General features: G+C 37.8%; 6 protein-coding genes across 6 annotated transcripts; 2 read left to right on the forward strand and 4 right to left on the reverse strand.

Moving 5' to 3' along the window:
* Positions 1 to 4,506: 4,506 nt before the first annotated feature.
* Positions 4,507 to 5,671, reverse strand: P175DRAFT_0443083 (N5-glutamine methyltransferase family protein; the record flags this gene model as incomplete). The annotated part of the gene is made up of 2 exons (XM_040894156.1): positions 4,507 to 5,287; positions 5,355 to 5,671. 2 exons carry the CDS (start codon positions 5,669 to 5,671, stop codon positions 4,507 to 4,509), a joined length of 1,098 nt encoding a protein of 365 aa, XP_040750060.1.
* A 373-nt stretch (positions 5,672 to 6,044) lies between these two features.
* Positions 6,045 to 7,620, reverse strand: P175DRAFT_0511129 (pepsin-like aspartic protease; the record flags this gene model as incomplete). Its single annotated transcript, XM_040898570.1, has 4 exons — positions 6,045 to 6,982; positions 7,050 to 7,368; positions 7,423 to 7,562; positions 7,593 to 7,620. 4 exons carry the CDS (start codon positions 7,618 to 7,620, stop codon positions 6,045 to 6,047), a joined length of 1,425 nt encoding a protein of 474 aa, XP_040750061.1.
* Positions 7,621 to 9,047: 1,427 nt separating this feature from the next.
* Positions 9,048 to 12,183, reverse strand: P175DRAFT_0518116 (tryptophan--tRNA ligase MSW1). The gene is made up of 10 exons (XM_040899032.1): positions 12,056 to 12,183; positions 11,896 to 11,993; positions 11,797 to 11,841; positions 11,278 to 11,702; positions 11,063 to 11,216; positions 10,258 to 10,564; positions 10,105 to 10,185; positions 9,891 to 10,006; positions 9,720 to 9,838; positions 9,048 to 9,656 (listed from the first exon to the last, which is right to left on the reverse strand). The coding sequence occupies exons 1-10, from the start codon at positions 12,107 to 12,109 to the stop codon at positions 9,208 to 9,210; spliced, it is 1,848 nt and encodes a 615-aa protein (XP_040750062.1). The 5' UTR covers positions 12,110 to 12,183; the 3' UTR covers positions 9,048 to 9,207.
* Positions 12,184 to 12,548: 365 nt separating this feature from the next.
* Positions 12,549 to 13,856, forward strand: P175DRAFT_0443402 (purine-nucleoside phosphorylase; the record flags this gene model as incomplete). The annotated part of the gene is made up of 7 exons (XM_040894176.1): positions 12,549 to 12,753; positions 12,809 to 12,887; positions 12,946 to 13,025; positions 13,109 to 13,173; positions 13,229 to 13,431; positions 13,481 to 13,760; positions 13,812 to 13,856. 7 exons carry the CDS (start codon positions 12,549 to 12,551, stop codon positions 13,854 to 13,856), a joined length of 957 nt encoding a protein of 318 aa, XP_040750063.1.
* A 133-nt stretch (positions 13,857 to 13,989) lies between these two features.
* Positions 13,990 to 15,028, reverse strand: P175DRAFT_0443172 (Fcf2 domain-containing protein; the record flags this gene model as incomplete). Its single annotated transcript, XM_040894166.1, has 3 exons — positions 13,990 to 14,370; positions 14,632 to 14,797; positions 14,868 to 15,028. The coding sequence occupies 3 exons, from the start codon at positions 15,026 to 15,028 to the stop codon at positions 13,990 to 13,992; spliced, it is 708 nt and encodes a 235-aa protein (XP_040750064.1).
* An 853-nt stretch (positions 15,029 to 15,881) lies between these two features.
* Positions 15,882 to 17,270, forward strand: hapE (CCAAT-binding factor complex subunit HapE). The gene is made up of 5 exons (XM_040892846.1): positions 15,882 to 16,067; positions 16,156 to 16,169; positions 16,228 to 16,284; positions 16,356 to 16,991; positions 17,109 to 17,270. The coding sequence occupies exons 1-5, from the start codon at positions 15,986 to 15,988 to the stop codon at positions 17,109 to 17,111; spliced, it is 792 nt and encodes a 263-aa protein (XP_040750065.1). The 5' UTR covers positions 15,882 to 15,985; the 3' UTR covers positions 17,112 to 17,270.
* The last annotated feature ends 153 nt before the right edge of the window (positions 17,271 to 17,423 follow it).

The following is a 17,423-nucleotide window of genomic DNA, read 5'->3' on the forward strand; positions in this document are numbered from 1 at the left end:
TAAAAAAAATAATTCTAATTAAATATAATTATAAAATATATAATAAGAAGTTATTAATAATTATTTATTATTTAAAAGAATAGATCCTAAAATTAAAAGAATACTAGTATCTAATTAAGATTATAATTAACTATAAAAATCTAGAATATTTTATAATAATTAAAATATTAAACTAAAAATAAGCTTAATAATTTAAATTTATATTTTATTTTAATTTTATAATTAATTATTATCTAAATAAATATAGAATAAAATTAAATAATTTAATTAAAAGATTATAAAATCTTCCTAAAAAAGAGAATAAATACTTATTATACTAGAATTAAATAATATTAAAAAAAAAGAATTTAATAAATTTCTTACTTAAATACTTAAAGAAGTTATAAAATTAGTAAATATTATAATTAATCTAGCTTTAAGCTATTACTAGAAGAAAGTTAGTATATTTTTAGTTACTTAAGCTTAAAGAAGAAGAGACTATCTAGCTTCTTAAATAATTAAAAAAGTATCTAGATAGAGATTATAAATAAAATCTAATTTTTAATAATATTTTAGAAAGTCTAGAAAAAAGCTATAATTATTATTTATTAATTATATTATTTAAATATATTTATTATTCTAGATTTTTATTTTACTATAATTAATTATATATCTCTAATATAAAAGAATTAAAGATAGAACTAATATATAAATATTATAAAAATATAGTTACTAGCTATTAAAATAAATTAAAGATTTATAAATTATTATTATAATTATATTACTAGTCTAAAATATTATAATTTATAAAGTAATAAGTTTATAATTATTATATTTATAAATAATTTATACTTTATTAAAATAAATATTAAATTATTTTTTATTTCTTACTTATATTTAAAAATTTCTAAAAAAATATTTTTATTAATTTTATTATATATTTATTTTAAAATTTAGACTTTAATATTATTATAGTAATAATTAATTAATTAATAAAATTTTAATATTATATTTCCTATAATAATACTTATAATACTAAGAAAATTATTTACTTATTTTAAAATTATATTTAAAAATTTTATAGATTTTTTAAATTTATTATATTTAAGAATCTTAATTTATATTAATATTTTAGATATACTTAAATTATATTTTAAAAATAAGATTATTTTTATTTATTATTTATTATTTTAAGACTAATAAATAAATTAATAATATTTATAGATTTATATTAATTATTTATAAGATAATTAAGTTAAATAGCTATCTATAATAGAATTTACTACTAATAATACTAATTTTAAGATTATTAAATATTTTTTATTCTTTATTTTATATAATTTTAATCCTTATATAAGGTTTAAATTTATTTTATTTAATTATTATTTATAAATCTATAATATTTACTAGTTTATTATAATTATAAAATAAATATAGAAATATTATTATATTATTATAATTATAATTTAAGCCTACTATAAATATTATATTAATTAGAAATATTATCTTACTAGATATTATATTAAAAGCTAATTAATTTAATTAAATATTAAGAATATTATAATTCTATATTCTTAAAAAAAATTAGATTAAAAAAATCTAGATCTTTTCTTTATTAAAAGAATTATTATATTTATAAACTAGATTTATCTAAAAATATAAAAATATATCTAATATTTTATATTAAATTATTATACTTAATTATTAAAGATTTATTATTTAAATAAAAAAAAATTAAAATTTTATATATTAAAATTAATAATATTAAAAAATAAGAGATTAAAAAAATAATTAACTCTTATTAAGATTATTATAATTAAAATAATTATTTATATTTAAAATATATTAGTAAATAAATTAAATATTTTATTATTATTAAAATTTTTATTAATTACTTAAAGAATATTACTAAATATATTATTATTTTTTATTATTACTACTTTAGAAAGCCTAAATCTTAAGAATACTTTATTAGAGCTTAATTTAAGAAAGAAAATATTATTATAGTATAGTTATATACCTATCTAGTTAGATTTTACCCTAATTATCTATTTTTATTCCTATATTTAAGTTATATTACTCCTAATCCTATTATAGCTTTTTAAGCTATGTCCTTATCCTAACCTAATCCCTACCTATTAGACCTATATATAAATAGCCTGAATATATACCTTACTATTAGCTACACCTACTGCCAGCCTGCCCGCCATGACAGTATTCCTAAAATAATTATATTAAATTATAGAATTTAATTTATTATTATTTTTTAAAAATACTTAATATTCTACTTAAAGATTTATATTATAATCTATTATTTATTATTTATTATTTTAAAATTAATAATTAAATTAAATATATTAATATTATCTTAAAATAATATTTATAAGTATATATATTATATTTATAAAATAATTAATTTAAATAATTATTAATAATTAAATTTATTATTAACTTTATTTATATTAAGTATATAAGAATATTATTATTTATAATTAATTATAGATTTTATCTAATATTAAGATTTAAATTAAATTATCTTACTATCTACTTTATTAAGAAAAATATTAAGAAGTTTACTAATATTATATATAAAATTTATAAATTTATTTATATTAAAATTTTATTTACTTAAGCTTATTATAAATTATAAATTAATTATTAAAAATAATTTATATATTATTATACTATAAAATAAAAAATTTAATTAAATATTTATAATATTTAAATATTTTATTTATAGAAAAAATTAGACTAGAAAAATTTTAAATTATATTATATTAAGAAAATTATTAGCTTATATATTTATAAATTTAAATTATTTAAAAATATAAAAATCTATTTTATATTTAATATATTTTTATTCTATTTTATTATTAATAATTCTTTATTTAGTTAATATCTTAATTTATTATTATTTATTAAAATTAAAGAACTAGAAAAATAAGAAATTAAAGAAATTCTTAATTTCTAATAAATTTATTAAGATTATAATAAACTTAAGTTATAATATATTATTAAATAGATTAAATATAATAATTTAATTAAAAAATTTATTAAATATCTAGAGAATACTTATTAATTAATAAATAATTATTATCTTTATTATTTTAAGAAGCCCTAGCTATTTTTTTTCTAGATCTTGATAAAACTTAATCTTAAGAAGGATAGTACTATTATAGTATAAAATTATAATATTTATTTATTAAAATTTTATCTAGATTATTTATCTTTATTTTTATATTTAAATTATATTATTTCTAATCTTATTATAGCTCTTTAAGCTATATCCTGTCTGTTATCTAATACTTACTATTCTGCTATTCTGTCTGGTTAGCTCCTAGTTAATGAATATCTGAATCCGACTCTGCACCCTGACAGCTATATTCTAGAATTAATTAATATTCTTTTTCTTCTAGATTTATTATATAATATTCTAAATTAAATTTTCTTATTTTATTAAGATTATTAGTAATTTAGCTCTTTATCTAGAATCTTATATGGTATAGTATTATTAAGTTATTAATAATAATATTTATTAAAAAAACTAAATTATATATCTATTCTATAATAAATAGATAATTAATCCTTTTTTATAAAGAAAGTAATTAAGAATAGTAATATTAAATTATAAATAATAAATAGAGAAGATAATATTATTAATAAACTTATTAAGTTATTAGTAATTATAAAATTTATTAAATTTATTAAAAAATTAGAATTTAGTATATTAAATATAGACTCTAAATAGCTTTATATATATATTACTAAGGAAGTATATTAGAGTACTAGATTTAGTAAATACTAATATTACTACTAAGTAAGGTTTAGTATCACATGACCTAATATATTTAGGCCACTATTTCCTTTCTAGGATTAGTCTTATTATATAGTCACATATATAATTTATATACCATTCTACTTCTTGCCTTATTACTATCCTTACCTAGTCAACGGGCTATCTACCCTGTCAAGTAGAAAACCTTTACAGTTAAGCTAACCTTCTTGTTTATGGCGCGATCCTGGAGACTTAGTTTGGGGGTTTGGTTATATAATATTATAGGCTAGAGATTAAAATCAAGAGAAAAATTAATAATAGAATTACTTATAGATATATATAGATTATAATACTAAATAAGATAAGAGTTAAATAATGATTAGACTTAGAAGTCTCTAGTATGTTACTAGTTATTCACTAGAAGATATAAATAATAATAACACATAGGATTACTCAAGGTTCTTAAGTAGTTTATTCCAATCTTTTTTTAACTAATATTCTAGAAGCCTTCTTATATATAGTTAGTGTCTTGTTGCCATCTCCTGCATCCGCCAGCAGATGCTTATACTTGTGTTTCATGTAAATTGTAGTATAGCCTATATTAAGCTGCTAAAGCTTTGATTGTAAAGCCTGATGATTATAATAGGTACCCATTTATTTCTAGTCTCAGGCGTGGATGTAATAATAAACTTTAATGCAATGCTCAAGAGAGCCAACCCGGTGTTATTAGTGCCCATACATCTGCCGATAGACTAGACATCTATCTTGACATGCTGCTGAACAATCACCGCATGTGGAGCAGCATCTGTCCCACCAACCGACCAAACCCCAACTGATAGCTCACCTGCCAACTGGTCCCTATCTAGAGCCCGCCTGCAGAGAGCAGCCACACGCCTCGCTTGGGGACCATCCCCGCACTCGAGCACCACTAACTTTACCTGAAGCCTAAAAGATAAAGATATGATGTAATGATAGAATAGATCCTCACGCAGGGTAGGCTCTTCCGTGTGTGGAAAATGCTCATCGGGAGGGACCAACGCAAGCTCTGGTTCAAAAATACGGACACTACGTGACGTGGTTCCATCACGAAAATGCTCAGGGGAGATATATGGTGGGTTTGAGATGAGAACATCACATCGAACCCCGCATGGGGAGTTAGCACGAAAGGCATCGCCCATCAAATCTTCAACTAGGGGCGCATTATTATGGTCATGACCCAACACAGTGCCACGCTGGAAGGAGACCTCTGTTAAAGCGCGCTTCGAGAGTAAACCACGGCGAATATTGTGCTCCGTGTTCCGCCTTGCTAGCCCAATAGCCACATCACTTATATCGATGCCTAAGATATATAGGCGTTGGAAATGGGGTGATAGAAGAGCGTGTAGAAGGAGTGATATGCAGCCTGTGCCTGTACATAAGTCTAGAATACGTAGAGGTGCTGATTCGTCCCCGGCCAAAATTTGAGATTGACCCCCCTGCATATTTTTCAAGACTAGATTTGCAGTGTGCATAGTGATTGTTTCTGTTTCAGGTCTGGTGTCTCATGCAATTAGGGAGAGGTTTGGGGAGTCGGCTAGGAGAGGGATCAAGCAAAGAGTACCTTGGAATTAATACCCCTTTCTTACAGATGATATCCAGGTCCCCAAAAGGCTGGTCCCCGAGAATGTACTGGAGAGGCATTCCTCTTGACCGGACCTGGCACATTTTCCTGAGCAGACTCCTCCATCCGGCGATAGACTGTCCTGATATCGTTCGTTCACCTGTACACTTTTGCTGAGTAACCTGGAGAGCTCTCTCGCGTAACCATCGTAGCTCATTTCGGGCTGATTCTAGGGTGCGGCATTCCTTCAAGAGTAGTGGAAGAAGACGATGGTGATGATATGCTCGAATAATTGTTGGTATAGAGATTCGTGGCATCAGGGAAAATGGGTGAATGTGAATGTGGTAAGTGATCATAAGTAATAATTCTGAGTCAATATATGATAGGATTTTTTTAGATTGGCTTGGTGCCAGGCACGCTGTGAGATAAGCCTCGGCCTACTGCTCCCCAGGTTCTTTATGTGGGCCTGCCTACACCAGCAGGGTTATAAGTCGTCACCAAGGTAATTAGTATTATTATATATATATTATAAACTATATTATAGTTGACTTAGTAGATGTTCCATACATGAAGAGAGTACTTCAGTCTTTGACCCCTATCCTATTTCCACCTTAAATCTCAATGATTCTGCACTTAAGCAGCAGAAATAAATTGTAAAATAGACGTACAGAAAAAAAATCCCTAGATACATTAAAACGTAAACATATACCCGATAGCCGCCGCCCCAAGAGCGAGGTGTTTCGGAACATCAGAAGGCCCTCTTGCGGCAGACCCCGTGCTTGTTGTTGATGGCAACGAAGTGAATCCACTGCCTGTTGGACCCCCAATTCTGGCTCCCGACCCATCCGCCACGACGGATGTGACAGGATTGGATACCACCGTAGCACCCGGAATAGCGTCACTTCCGCTTCCAATCTCTTTAATATTGCTTCCCGTCGAGTTAAAGTTCGTGTTTGCGAGGGAGATCTCGTTGTTTGACAGATCGTATACGACATATGCGCTGCGCAAGAATGTGTCCCCTAGAACAGCAGTACTGTCCCCGGCGGGCACAATACCAAATATACAAGCTCGCTCACCACTCCGAAAATGAAGGTCTCCGGCGTCGATGAGAAGCTCATCGATGCTAACCGTAATTTCAGGCGATGTAAATGTAAATGTTATGTTGATGTTATCTTGGGCCATGTTACAGGGTGCGTATCCGGCTCCAGTAGATTCTTCATACACCACGTCAAGATCATTATAGATATCCTCCACAACAGAGTCCGGTAGGTACGTGAGAGAGCTTCCGGAATCAAGAAGAACTGCAGCAGGGAGTGAACTCGAAGAGTATGAGCGGCTTGTTGACTTGTTGCTATACTTCACACCCGTTAGTGCGATTATGAACTCTGAATACGCGCCATCGACAGTTTGGACGGGGAGAGTTTGTAGCTCTCCGTGATACTTTTTCGTATCTACACCTCCGAATAAGATCGAGCCTGTATTCGCGTCTAGGTCATTTAACCACAGACTATAGGCGTTTGATTGTATCAAGCCATTTTTCACCAATGATCGTGGTAAATTAGGATAGGTCTCTCCGTTTTGAGAAACAAGGGCCTCATTGGATGTGTAACCAATGCCTAAGACACCCTCTGGAAGAGTTGAGAGACGTCAGGATACAAAGAAGGAATAATTTGGCGAAATAATTCTGTAACATACCTGATGAGCTAGACGTATATCCGACTCCAAACTGGAAATCTTCGAGGCTTGCGCCACCGATGCGAATGGTGTCCGTTACATAATCACCGGCTGCTCCGGAACCATCTGCATAGGTGATGTTGAAATCGGATGAGACGTATGTATACGTCGAAGAGGAGCTTGGGTCATAGGACCCGGATGCATTACACGGATCCTTGGAGGAGGAGCAGAAACTTGAGTTGGCGGCATTTGTCCATAGATCACTGCTGCCAGTGTCGAGAATCAGGCGCAAGCTTTGTTCTGGGGTGCCGAGAGTTACATTGCAAAAGTACAGTGTTTCCTATCGGACCGTAAACAACGGGCAAACATTGAAAGGCAAGATGACAATACATACTTCATTATCGATTGTTTGCTCGACCGTGTAATCTCGCTTGCGTCTTACACGGTCTCTAGCCACAGGATCGGAAATGTCATTGCGTTGAATATTCAAGGTGACGACTGCAGGTACATCTCTTTCTCGAAGTACAAGGGCACCTCTAGTGCCTTGTACAAGGAGGGAGATACCTAGGGAAAAAAGAGCGCCACCGCGCATAATGAGTTCGATGGTTTTCTCCGCCCGCGGATTCCCAGCGCCTCTCCAAGAGGGCTTGAAGTTTGAAAAGACAATGTGAGTAACTAAAGGGTCCACGTCCCCGAGATAACTTCCATAGAACTTGCTGTCGGAAATCAAGCACGGACCGGGCGAAGGCAGAAATTCAAAGGGTGTATTGAGAAGCTGTCATGACTCGGGCGGGCATCATGAGCCTTTTGTACGGAGTACTAGCATGCGGAGTATTGTAGTTGGGACCTGGGCAGTACTCTGATCCTTAGATTCAAGATCAGTAGTCTCCACTAAGCCTTCTCAATAATTAAATGGGGCGCAAGATCCAATGATCCTATGCTGCATCCTGTTGCTGTCGTCATCATTGTGCTAGTGCGGGTTGCAGAATTATTTCCATCCTTACTCCTTGGGTATTGCGTGGCCAGCTGGAGAGGGTGGCGCAAGTCAATGTAGACGATTGTGGCTTCGGATCTTCTAGCCTGGGGGAAGAAAATATATCTTTCAGTATACGGTACTCCGTATATCACAACCCCTCCCTTTTTCTTTAGGGAAAGACAGAAGGGCGACGAAGGCAAAGGATCCTGCTTTTTTCTCTGAAATCTCCAGTAGGCGAACTATCGAGGGAGAACTCCACAGGAGCGTTACATACCTAGGTAGGTACCTACGTAATCACCGGCGAGTCGGAGCAGCCGGACACCAACAGTTAGTGACTTGACTGACTCGGAGTCTATATCACCCAGGATACATCATAATGTGCTTTGTTACCGCTGTTACTACTACTACTCCGTAGTTAAACCATGGATTGGGGAGGTAATAGATCGTTCGGATGCAGAACATTAAACGGTCCGATTGGGGTCTTGGCCCTTGGGGGTGCCGTAAGTCCGCAACCAACAAGCTGGATGCGTAATATGATCAGTTGGTTGTACAGCCTATTCTTGGTGGGGCGGTCAATACTAATACATTATTTGAAGTTTTCAAGATTTGTTAACCAGTACGGAGTAGGCAACAACGTTCTCATACTCGATACTTAAAAACAGTTTGGTTGGGCGAAGCTTCGGCTAATCGGCAGTTAGGCCAGCGGCTAGTTAGTGAACTAACTATTTCTGCAGCCAAGAATCAATCCGACTTTTTCACTTAGTTTTTGGATATAGGATTATTCCCTATGTGGCACGTATCTAGACTACAATCCGTGACTTCGATGTCATAAATTTGGTAATCACACAAATCTCACCTAATCTTATGCAGAACTGTGGCGTCTTACGTACTCAAGACATCTATCTTCGCCACATGGAAATTGTCAATGTTCGTACTATTATAGTGATGAAGCCTCTTGACATGCTTGCCATTGACTACATATAGTGTCCAATGGATAGTATTATTCTTGTGTATGAGAGCGTAATTGAGTACGATGAATTTTTACTCCGTTAGAAATAAAAGATTGTCAACCTACCAGATACAATCCCGTCTAACCCCGCATAAATGTTTGGTATCTTACGTCACAGAGTAACTACAGTTAGTATACAATAATATGGCTTGGCAAACCTCAAAAAGAAAAATAATGTACATGAGACTCGAGTTTTACAACCCCATCACCTCCTTGACCTTCTTCATAGTGATCTCAGCATTAGCACGTGCGTCTCGAGCTCCCTGCTCTGCCACGGATTCTAAATAGTCACTTTTGTCCCCCATAAGCGAGTAGTATTTCTCCCGAATTGGACTTAGCGCATCCGAAAGCTTCTGGGCGAGATGCTCTTTCAGGGCTCGCAAGCTTGCGTTCTCAAAAGTGGAGGCTATGTCATGACAAGACACCCCTTCTAAGTGGCCGATAATTTCTATAAGATTAGATACACCCGGTCGATGTATTGGGTCGTAGGTGATGTTCGGTTGCGAATCTGTGAGCGCGACCTTGATCTTCTGACGGATATCCTCAGGGGAGTCAGTGAGGATAATTCTCGACCGCTGGTCGATATGAGACTTGGACATTTTCAGTTTTGGCTCTTTGAGAGACATCACTCGCTTGGCGGGTGCTGATTAGAGTCGGATTGTCAGTATCAGGACACTCTCATGACATATAGGGATGTCGGCCTCACAAATAAGTGCTTCCGGCGAGGGAAATATTGGGCCATAAATATGATTGAAGCTATTTGCAGTATATCTCGAAAATTCCAGGTGCTGTCTCTGGTCTTCCCCCACCGGGACATGGGTAGCTCTGGGCCTAATTAGCGATGCCTCTTTGACCAAATATTGACAGGCAGCCAAACCTATGGACTAAGATATCTGCCGCCTGAAGAACAGGATATGAAAAGAGGCCAAGTCGTAGCTTCGACCGCACTTCTGAGTTTTCTAAAGTTGTATCATCCGGCAATTGAAGTTTGCTCTATACGGCGTTAGTAAAATAATAGGGGAATAGTGGCTAAGTCCATAATTCAAGGCGCAGAGTGCCATCGAAACACTACTTATACAGTGATTACTGACCTTCCACTGGGTCATTCGAGACAAGTATCCGGTAGATGCCACCGTACTAAGAATCCAATACAATTCAGCATGTTGATGAACCTGATGTAATCATTAGTCCAAGGATGCAATTATCGGACTGCAGCTTCAGCTGAGTTTTACGGCTCATCATACAGCAGACTGGTAAAATATCGTCGAGCGATTTGGATCCAAACCGATAGCTATCAATGTAGCAAACGCCTCCTTCCTCCACTTCCTTAGTTGGCGACTTTCTTGAGGTACAGTCAATGCGTGTAAGTCAACAATAGAGAAAAGCAGCTTGGTATCCTTCGCAGCATTATTTTGTAGCGTAACCCATTCACGCAGAGCTCCGAGATAATTCCCGATGTGCGGGACACCCGTGGGTTGGATGCCAGAGAAGACTGTGGTTGTGGAAGGTGGCTGCGTACTCAGCGAGCTGTTCCATCTTCGGGAATGTGCCCTGAGGTTAGAGTGGGAAAATTTCTTGTAGCAAATTTTGTTATGTGCCCTATGAGAGATAGCAATGCATTGGCCGTACCGGCCTGTGGTAGCTTGCATGTTTTATTGTCCAACTGCAGAGTAGTCGGGGAGAATATTTGATTACTGAGCTTTTGCAAAACATAGGTAGCCACGATTATAATCACGTGATTAAACTTGTTCTGACCTTATTTACGTCCATAGATAGCTAACTATAGCTACTTGATGTTACAAATTATTTTTTACTGTGATCGTCCCTGTAGCTACTGGGAAATATATATTGCTACATGAAGAAGATAGTAGGTAAATCGCTGGCAAATTTTTGGCGATATGACATCTAGCTAATACAGAAGCGGATACCAAGCAAAGTCTAGATTCTAACACGGCCGAGACAGACGGAATAATATACAATTAATGGTGTACCATGAGAAAAACAAAAATGGTTTACACGGGGCTTCTTCATTTGCGGACATCAGTCAACGGCCCTTTTTTCAGAGATAGGCGCTCATTCCCGAGAAAATCCTCTACTGAGCCTGGCGGGTCAGCTGCTCCCTCTTGACGGCCGAAATGTGCAAGGTGAGACTCTAGGATCTTTTCAACTTCTGGAAGAGATTTGTCCATATTTTTCGCAATATCTGTATCCAAAGAAATTAGCCGCGTTTGAAATTAGACTGATGATGTGGTTGAGTATATTACCGAGACTTTCATGCTCCCAAACATTGGCCTTCATTCCAACTCCGTAGAAAGCGTGCTTTCGTAAAAAGGAAAGCCATGCCTGCACGACATGAGGATCACCATCTTTGATTTGGATCAATCGGCGTAGGGTTATGCGCTCGAAGTTCTCTTGACTCTTTTTATGTACGAAATTGCTGCGGGGAAATGTCCAGCGCTCGACAATTTTCGGTAATGGTATAGGCCCGGAAACAGGAAGGTTCAGGTAATAGGCAGCGCGTATAGCGAAGTCGGCAAAAAACTCCACGTTGCGCACACTGAAGGACCTTAACTGGAGGTCACAGACTGGAAGGCCGTATTCGGCCTTTCTTCGAAGCGGCCGCAGGTACAAAGCCTGGACACTCCTTGGTAATCGCGCAGTGCTGTTGATGGTGGTAAGGCGTTCTCCCCTATCATATGGCAAGCCCGTTAGTCCTTTCTTTCCTTTTAGTTTGAATTGCACTACTGAGCGCTTAATCTAAGATAAAGCGCTTGGTTACGGACCATTTTGTCACGGACGACTCGAGGGGCTGTTGAGTTTGTGTTGAACTGTATTCATTAGTATGGGTGAGCTTCCGCTCGGACGAGCAAAGGGTTCCTGACCTCGCTGTTGGGCTTTCTAACTTGGATATATCGGATGGAGGGCTGGCAGTGCCCCGGAGTTGAATGGAAGAACTGAGCGCGCGAGAGGTAACCGCAAGCTGCTTAATATCATTAATGTCTGTATTTCATTTCGAGGACGAAATTTTCAGCTATGAAATACCTGCAATCGCTTGCTAGCCCGGGAAAGCAATTGAGGCGCTGGAGCAAAAGACATCCTTCTAGCTGCTTCTTAAGAAGAATACGTCTAACACCAGGGAATGTGCCCAGTAATTCGTGCTAAAATTGCAAAAATTTTGTATAGGTAGGTGATCTTCAAGAAGACATTCGGGGTTTGGGCCAATCTTGCTTACTCAGCGGATCTCGTGACCATCATATCATGGCTATCAAGGAACTATCAGATAGAACAATCGAAAGAACTCTTAAAGCAATGATCCTTGAGGCTGTTTAATTTGATGGTGTCTGAAAGAACTGTAACCATCAGGTATTGAATTGATATTTGAAAATATTTTATTGACTTATTCTTACAGAAAGTGGTATCAACTAGAAACGGTCTTCCTAACTATTAATGCTCTGGAGTTCTTTTACTTCCCCGCCAGCTTTCCAACTACTTCCCCACCTGCTGAAGAACTTGCAAACTGCCCAACGAGTACACAATGGATAAGGAGAAGAGGTCTCTTTCTTTTGAGCAAGCAAATGAGGCGCATGATTTCATTAAAAAGCAATTACCCGCGCCTTTGCAGGCTCCTCGTGTAGCTATTATCTGTGGCTCTGGGTTAGGCGGTCTTGAACGCACAATCCACAACGAGCTCCGAGTAGAGATTGATTATTCCTCCATTCCTCATTTCCCTCATCTAACTGGTAAGTCCAAGGCCACCCTTTATGCCTACATATATCTTTGAGCTCACCAATGAAGTACCTGGACATGCGGGAAAGCTTGTGTTTGGGCTTCTCGATGGGGTTGTTCCTGCGGTCCTCATGGTTGGCCGTGCTCAGTAAGAAACCCTGAGAATTACTGAAAGCAATTGCTAAACCCCACATCTCGCAATGTAGCTATTACGAGGGCCATTCCATTCATCAAGTGACGTTTCCTATCCGCGTTTTTAAGTTGCTAGGAATTGATACTCTTGTCTGTGAGCTAACCCTGAATACCTGGAAACATGGAAACACGGAGGACACATATTTTGGATAATTTTATTAACAATGTGCTGCATAGTAACTAACGCTGCTGGGGGCCTTAATCCTGATTATAAAGTGGGTGATATTGTTCTGTTGAATGACGTAAGCTCAATCTCTCATAATAAGATGACCGATGTAAACTAATCAAGGTTTAAAGCATATTTTCCTTGCTGGTTTGGCGGGAATCCATCCGTTGCGCGGACCCAATTGTGAAGAATTCGGACCTCGCTTTCCATCTTTGTCAGATGCTTATGATCTAGAATTGCGTCGGCATGTACACGAAGCTTGGAAGGCAGTCATGGGCAACGAGAGTAAAAGGGGGCTGCACGAAGGGGTATATGTCTTCGTTGGGGGTCCAAGGTAATGTCTACTTCCTGTACTATTCTTGACCATTTGCTCAATTTCGCAGCTACGAAACTAGAGCGGAATGCCGCATGCTCCACATGCTCGGGGCAGATGTGGTAGGCATGTCAACCGTACCAGAAATTGTTGTTGCAAGGCATTGCGGTATTCGAATCATGGCATTTAGCCTGGTAACAAACCAGGCAGTTCTGTCACCTGTTCCTCGCGGAGATGATAGTCTAATCCAAGGAAGAGACGTCAAAGAGCTGGATGCTATCTTGCAGGAAGGAAAAGCAAATCACGAAGAGGTGCTCGAGGCTGGACAATCCGCGGCTTCCGATATGCAGGTATGTTACCAGCCTATCCATTACCCGCATCGATAATAACATCTATTGCAGAGGCTTGTTGTCCATGTTGTCTCTACTATCTTCAGAGACAACTAGGAAGACTGCACAAATGAGATGTACGAACCAGTGTTCGGTGACGCAGAGTTCTTGGTAGTTGCCAGTAACGGCTGGTCGTCATACTCACTGGTTTTCAGTTTTGGGGATGTTCTAACGCCAATGATAGATTCACTCAGCGTCGACTACCTCCACCCTTTCTCTTAGCTTGCAAGCCTTTGTAGAAGGACTTTTTCCCGCTCGTTTTGCTGCTTTGAATATCTTTGTATTTAGTCTTGAAGCGTCCGGTCAAGTTCTCGGCGGCAAGGGCCTCTTCGACGAATGTCTTCTTCCTGTCTCGCTTGGTGATACGTCCACTAAAGAATTCGGTCGCGCCTTCAATGATGGTTCCAACCTGAGAGTACTTAGGTGGTTGGGCCTTCGCGCTCTCTTTCTTGTAATGTCTCTTTGGGTCTAAGATGGAACGCATCCGAAGAAGCTGCAGATCCCTTCTCAGCTCTGGTGTGAACTCTGTCTTGGGTAGATCAAACCAATCACTTCCCGCAGTTGGTTTATCCTGTAAAAGAAGAATATTATTAATAATCCATCAACGTATATATGTAGAGGTACAAATGGACGATGGAAAGTGGTGCTCAGAGTAACTATGAAATAAAAGTACTCTCATTATAGCAGTGCAGCCCAAGACGGACTGTGAAAACTGCATCGAGCGCTTAAGCGGTAGGGTAAATTTTCCTCATAGCAATCCACAGAAAGGGTGTGTAACGCAGGAGTAACACATAACATGGTTGAAGGGGGGGCAAGGTATATAAAATCTTACCATTTTCGACTTTGACGGCTTTGGCATCATTTGTTCTCCCGCTGTTGCCTGAATAACATTTTTTTTATGCACAAGTTCATGCATTTGAGTGGTATCGATGACTGCAAGTTCATTTTGTTTTCGAAGATAGGGCTTGAGAGACAATTCGGCAGATAACTTGGGAATACTGCGGTAGCCTGAATCAGCCTTTGTGGCCTGAAACGCATATGGGGTTATTGATTGGCATGCACACATACTTTGGAAGAGGTTTGTCTAATGGAGTGAGCGTAATCGAGCTTTCGGTCGTTTCTGCCTCGCTCTTTCGTAGTCGCTCATCAGCTTCAGCGAGAAGCTGTTGGATGTCATCGTCTGTCATATTGACATTGTGAAGGGATTGGGCCGATGTTCCTCCCGTCATGATATATCTGATGGGAAGGGGAGAGCACCGGAGATATAATGAAGAAAGAGGGAAAATTTCGGACTTGACCCCAATTTATATGGTGACGGGGCACGATGTCTAAACAGTTGCGAGAAAATTTCTTCTGTGGGGCGAGCTTGAGAGGTTAGACCTCAAAATGGAAACATTTACCTTAGTCATCAACAACAATATCTAGCCTCAATGGGTAACTAGTTAGGAAACTCAACAATCATTTAGTCATAATCCTCTCCAAACGTCGTCTTTTTAGCAGCGCCATATAATTGCAAAGTTAGCATTCTATTAAATTTAAAGACGCGGATTGGACTATAATTGAACTAGAGACATCTTTACTACAGTCTACCTACTCGGTAGGCACCTAATTACTCCGCCGTAGAGATATTCTTCCAATTTTCTTCCACAGGATGCTTTGTGTCTACGCGAGACAAGCAAGATAAATCCTGAACAATTGAAACTCCCTTTAGCAACTGATACAAGATATTTGTCAAATAACTATTGATTTAGAATACATATGTAGACCCAAGATTCTTGGTTTCCATTCTTGAGATTCTTCATCTCGCGATTGCTTTGATAGAGCGAGGTTGCGCATGCCCGCAAACGTCACTTAGAGAGTGGTAGCGTCCTTCTTGGCGCGCCTCGCGCTGAGTCGCTGACCTCCTCCAACTGCTACCCAGGCGCCTTGTTCAAGATACTCATTGCCTGCCCAAAACCTCCCCGCGTGCTTAGATAATTGACATCAGTAGCGAAACCCATCTTCTGTATGTCACTGTGCTGTTGTATCTAGGAATTTATCCTCATCCTTATATTTGAACGCCATTGTTTCGAAGCCCAGCTCATCATCCTCCCGCCGATCCACGCGCCCCCGAATTCATCTCACCAAACTGGCGATTCCATCCCCTTACCTATATTGATTTATCCGGAAGTACTGGTATTGAGACTATGGAACAAACTCAACAAGGCTCTGGACAACAGCAGGGCAGGCAACAGCCTGTGTATGACACTAGGAATGGTGGACACTACGGTAATCACCCCGAGCTTCCTAGAGCCCGAAATATCTGGTTTTGATATTCACATTGATATAATGAGCTTAAAGCTAAGAGAATTTTTAGGTGCCAGCGCGGCGGTATGTCCACCCGAAAAAGCCTTTTCATTAGTCCTCGCGCTGACCTCGCATGATTTAGCTCTCCGCACAAGGGTATGCACCCGTTGCCGAGCTTTATACCGGAACATGGGCCAATGTAAATATTCCTGCGCCATGACCCCCTGAGGGACTTTGCGAAATTATGACTTACGGGACCAGGTCAACCAGGGCTTACAAGGGACTGCCCGAGATATCTTGACGACGTACTGGCAACACGTTATCAACCACCTCGAATCCGACAACCATGACTATAAAATCCATCAATTACCGCTGGCTCGGATAAAGAAGGTTATGAAAGCCGATCCTGAAGTTAAGATGATTTCAGCTGAGGCGCCAATCCTGTTCGCAAAGGGGTGTGATGTGTTCATCACTGAACTGACTATGCGAGCTTGGATCCACGCCGAAGACAACAAGCGGCGTACTTTGCAACGATCAGATATTGCGGCGGCCTTGTCCAAGTCCGACATGTTCGATTTTCTCATCGATATAGTACCACGTGAAGAAGCTACCTCGCATGCGAAGCGATCTAGCCAGACAGCAGGTGCTCCAGCCGGACCCTCGGGCCCAGCCGGCGCTCCTGGCCAGTTGCCTCCATCTCAACATGGAGTCCAGCACCATCCACATCACATGGGGCCACCGGATTACGGTTCTTTAGGCCAACATCCTCTTCAGGACCAGGAATACAGACAGCAAGCTATATACGGACAAGCTGTGCAGCCGGACCCAACAGCTGCATATGCTCAACCTCAGTCTCAGATGTTTGAGGGAATGTATACCGCATATCCCCATTTACCCCCACAACAGGTATGCCTTTCGTGATCCCGCAGCTTCACTCGTTTTTGTGTCCCGAGCCCTTGCTTGCTTAGTAGTTGGCATGCTTAATTTCCCCCCTCAGAAGCTAACCAAATACATTCTTCCAAGTGAAAAAATATCATGGATTTTCAGTACCCTTTGCCTGAGAGCTGTCCGCTCGGTTGACATTTTTAGTATCAATATCGGGTTTCGAGGTTTTAATGAATGTGGGCGCCGAGGGAATGGATGTTACTAGTTTTGTTATTGATCTTTGAGTTTATATTCGAACATACCCAGATTATTGATTGAAATTATTCGATGCTCCTCGTGCCTGTACTGCTAGTAAGATGAGGTCTCGAGAAATACTCCTGGATGCTGGCCGAGGCTTCAAAGAGAGCCGAGCAAGAACCACACCCCATAAACCTGTGATCACATATCTGCATC

Source organism: Aspergillus ochraceoroseus (genome assembly GCF_002846915.1).
Source record: "Aspergillus ochraceoroseus IBT 24754 chromosome Unknown P175scaffold_7, whole genome shotgun sequence".
Taxonomy (NCBI): Eukaryota; Fungi; Ascomycota; class Eurotiomycetes; order Eurotiales; family Aspergillaceae; genus Aspergillus; species Aspergillus ochraceoroseus.

What these genes read in the sequence shown, in the direction of transcription:
- P175DRAFT_0518116 (XM_040899032.1), bottom strand. Translation starts at nt 12,109, where the DNA reads ATGTCTTTTGCTCCAGCGCCTCAATTGCTTTCCCGGGCTAGCAAGCGA. An exon ending in GAGTCGTCCGTGACAAAATG is followed by an intron (nt 11,703 to 11,796) that starts GTCCGTAACCAA and finishes GCCATATGATAG; the next exon opens with GGGAGAACGCCTTACCACCA. An exon ending in CTCGCCGGAAGCACTTATTT is followed by an intron (nt 9,657 to 9,719) that starts GTGAGGCCGACA and finishes GACTCTAATCAG; the next exon opens with CACCCGCCAAGCGAGTGATG.
- hapE (XM_040892846.1), top strand. Translation starts at nt 15,986, where the DNA reads ATGGAACAAACTCAACAAGGCTCTGGACAACAGCAGGGCAGGCAACAG. An exon ending in ATACCGGAACATGGGCCAAT is followed by an intron (nt 16,285 to 16,355) that starts GTAAATATTCCT and finishes CAGGTCAACCAG; the next exon opens with GGCTTACAAGGGACTGCCCG.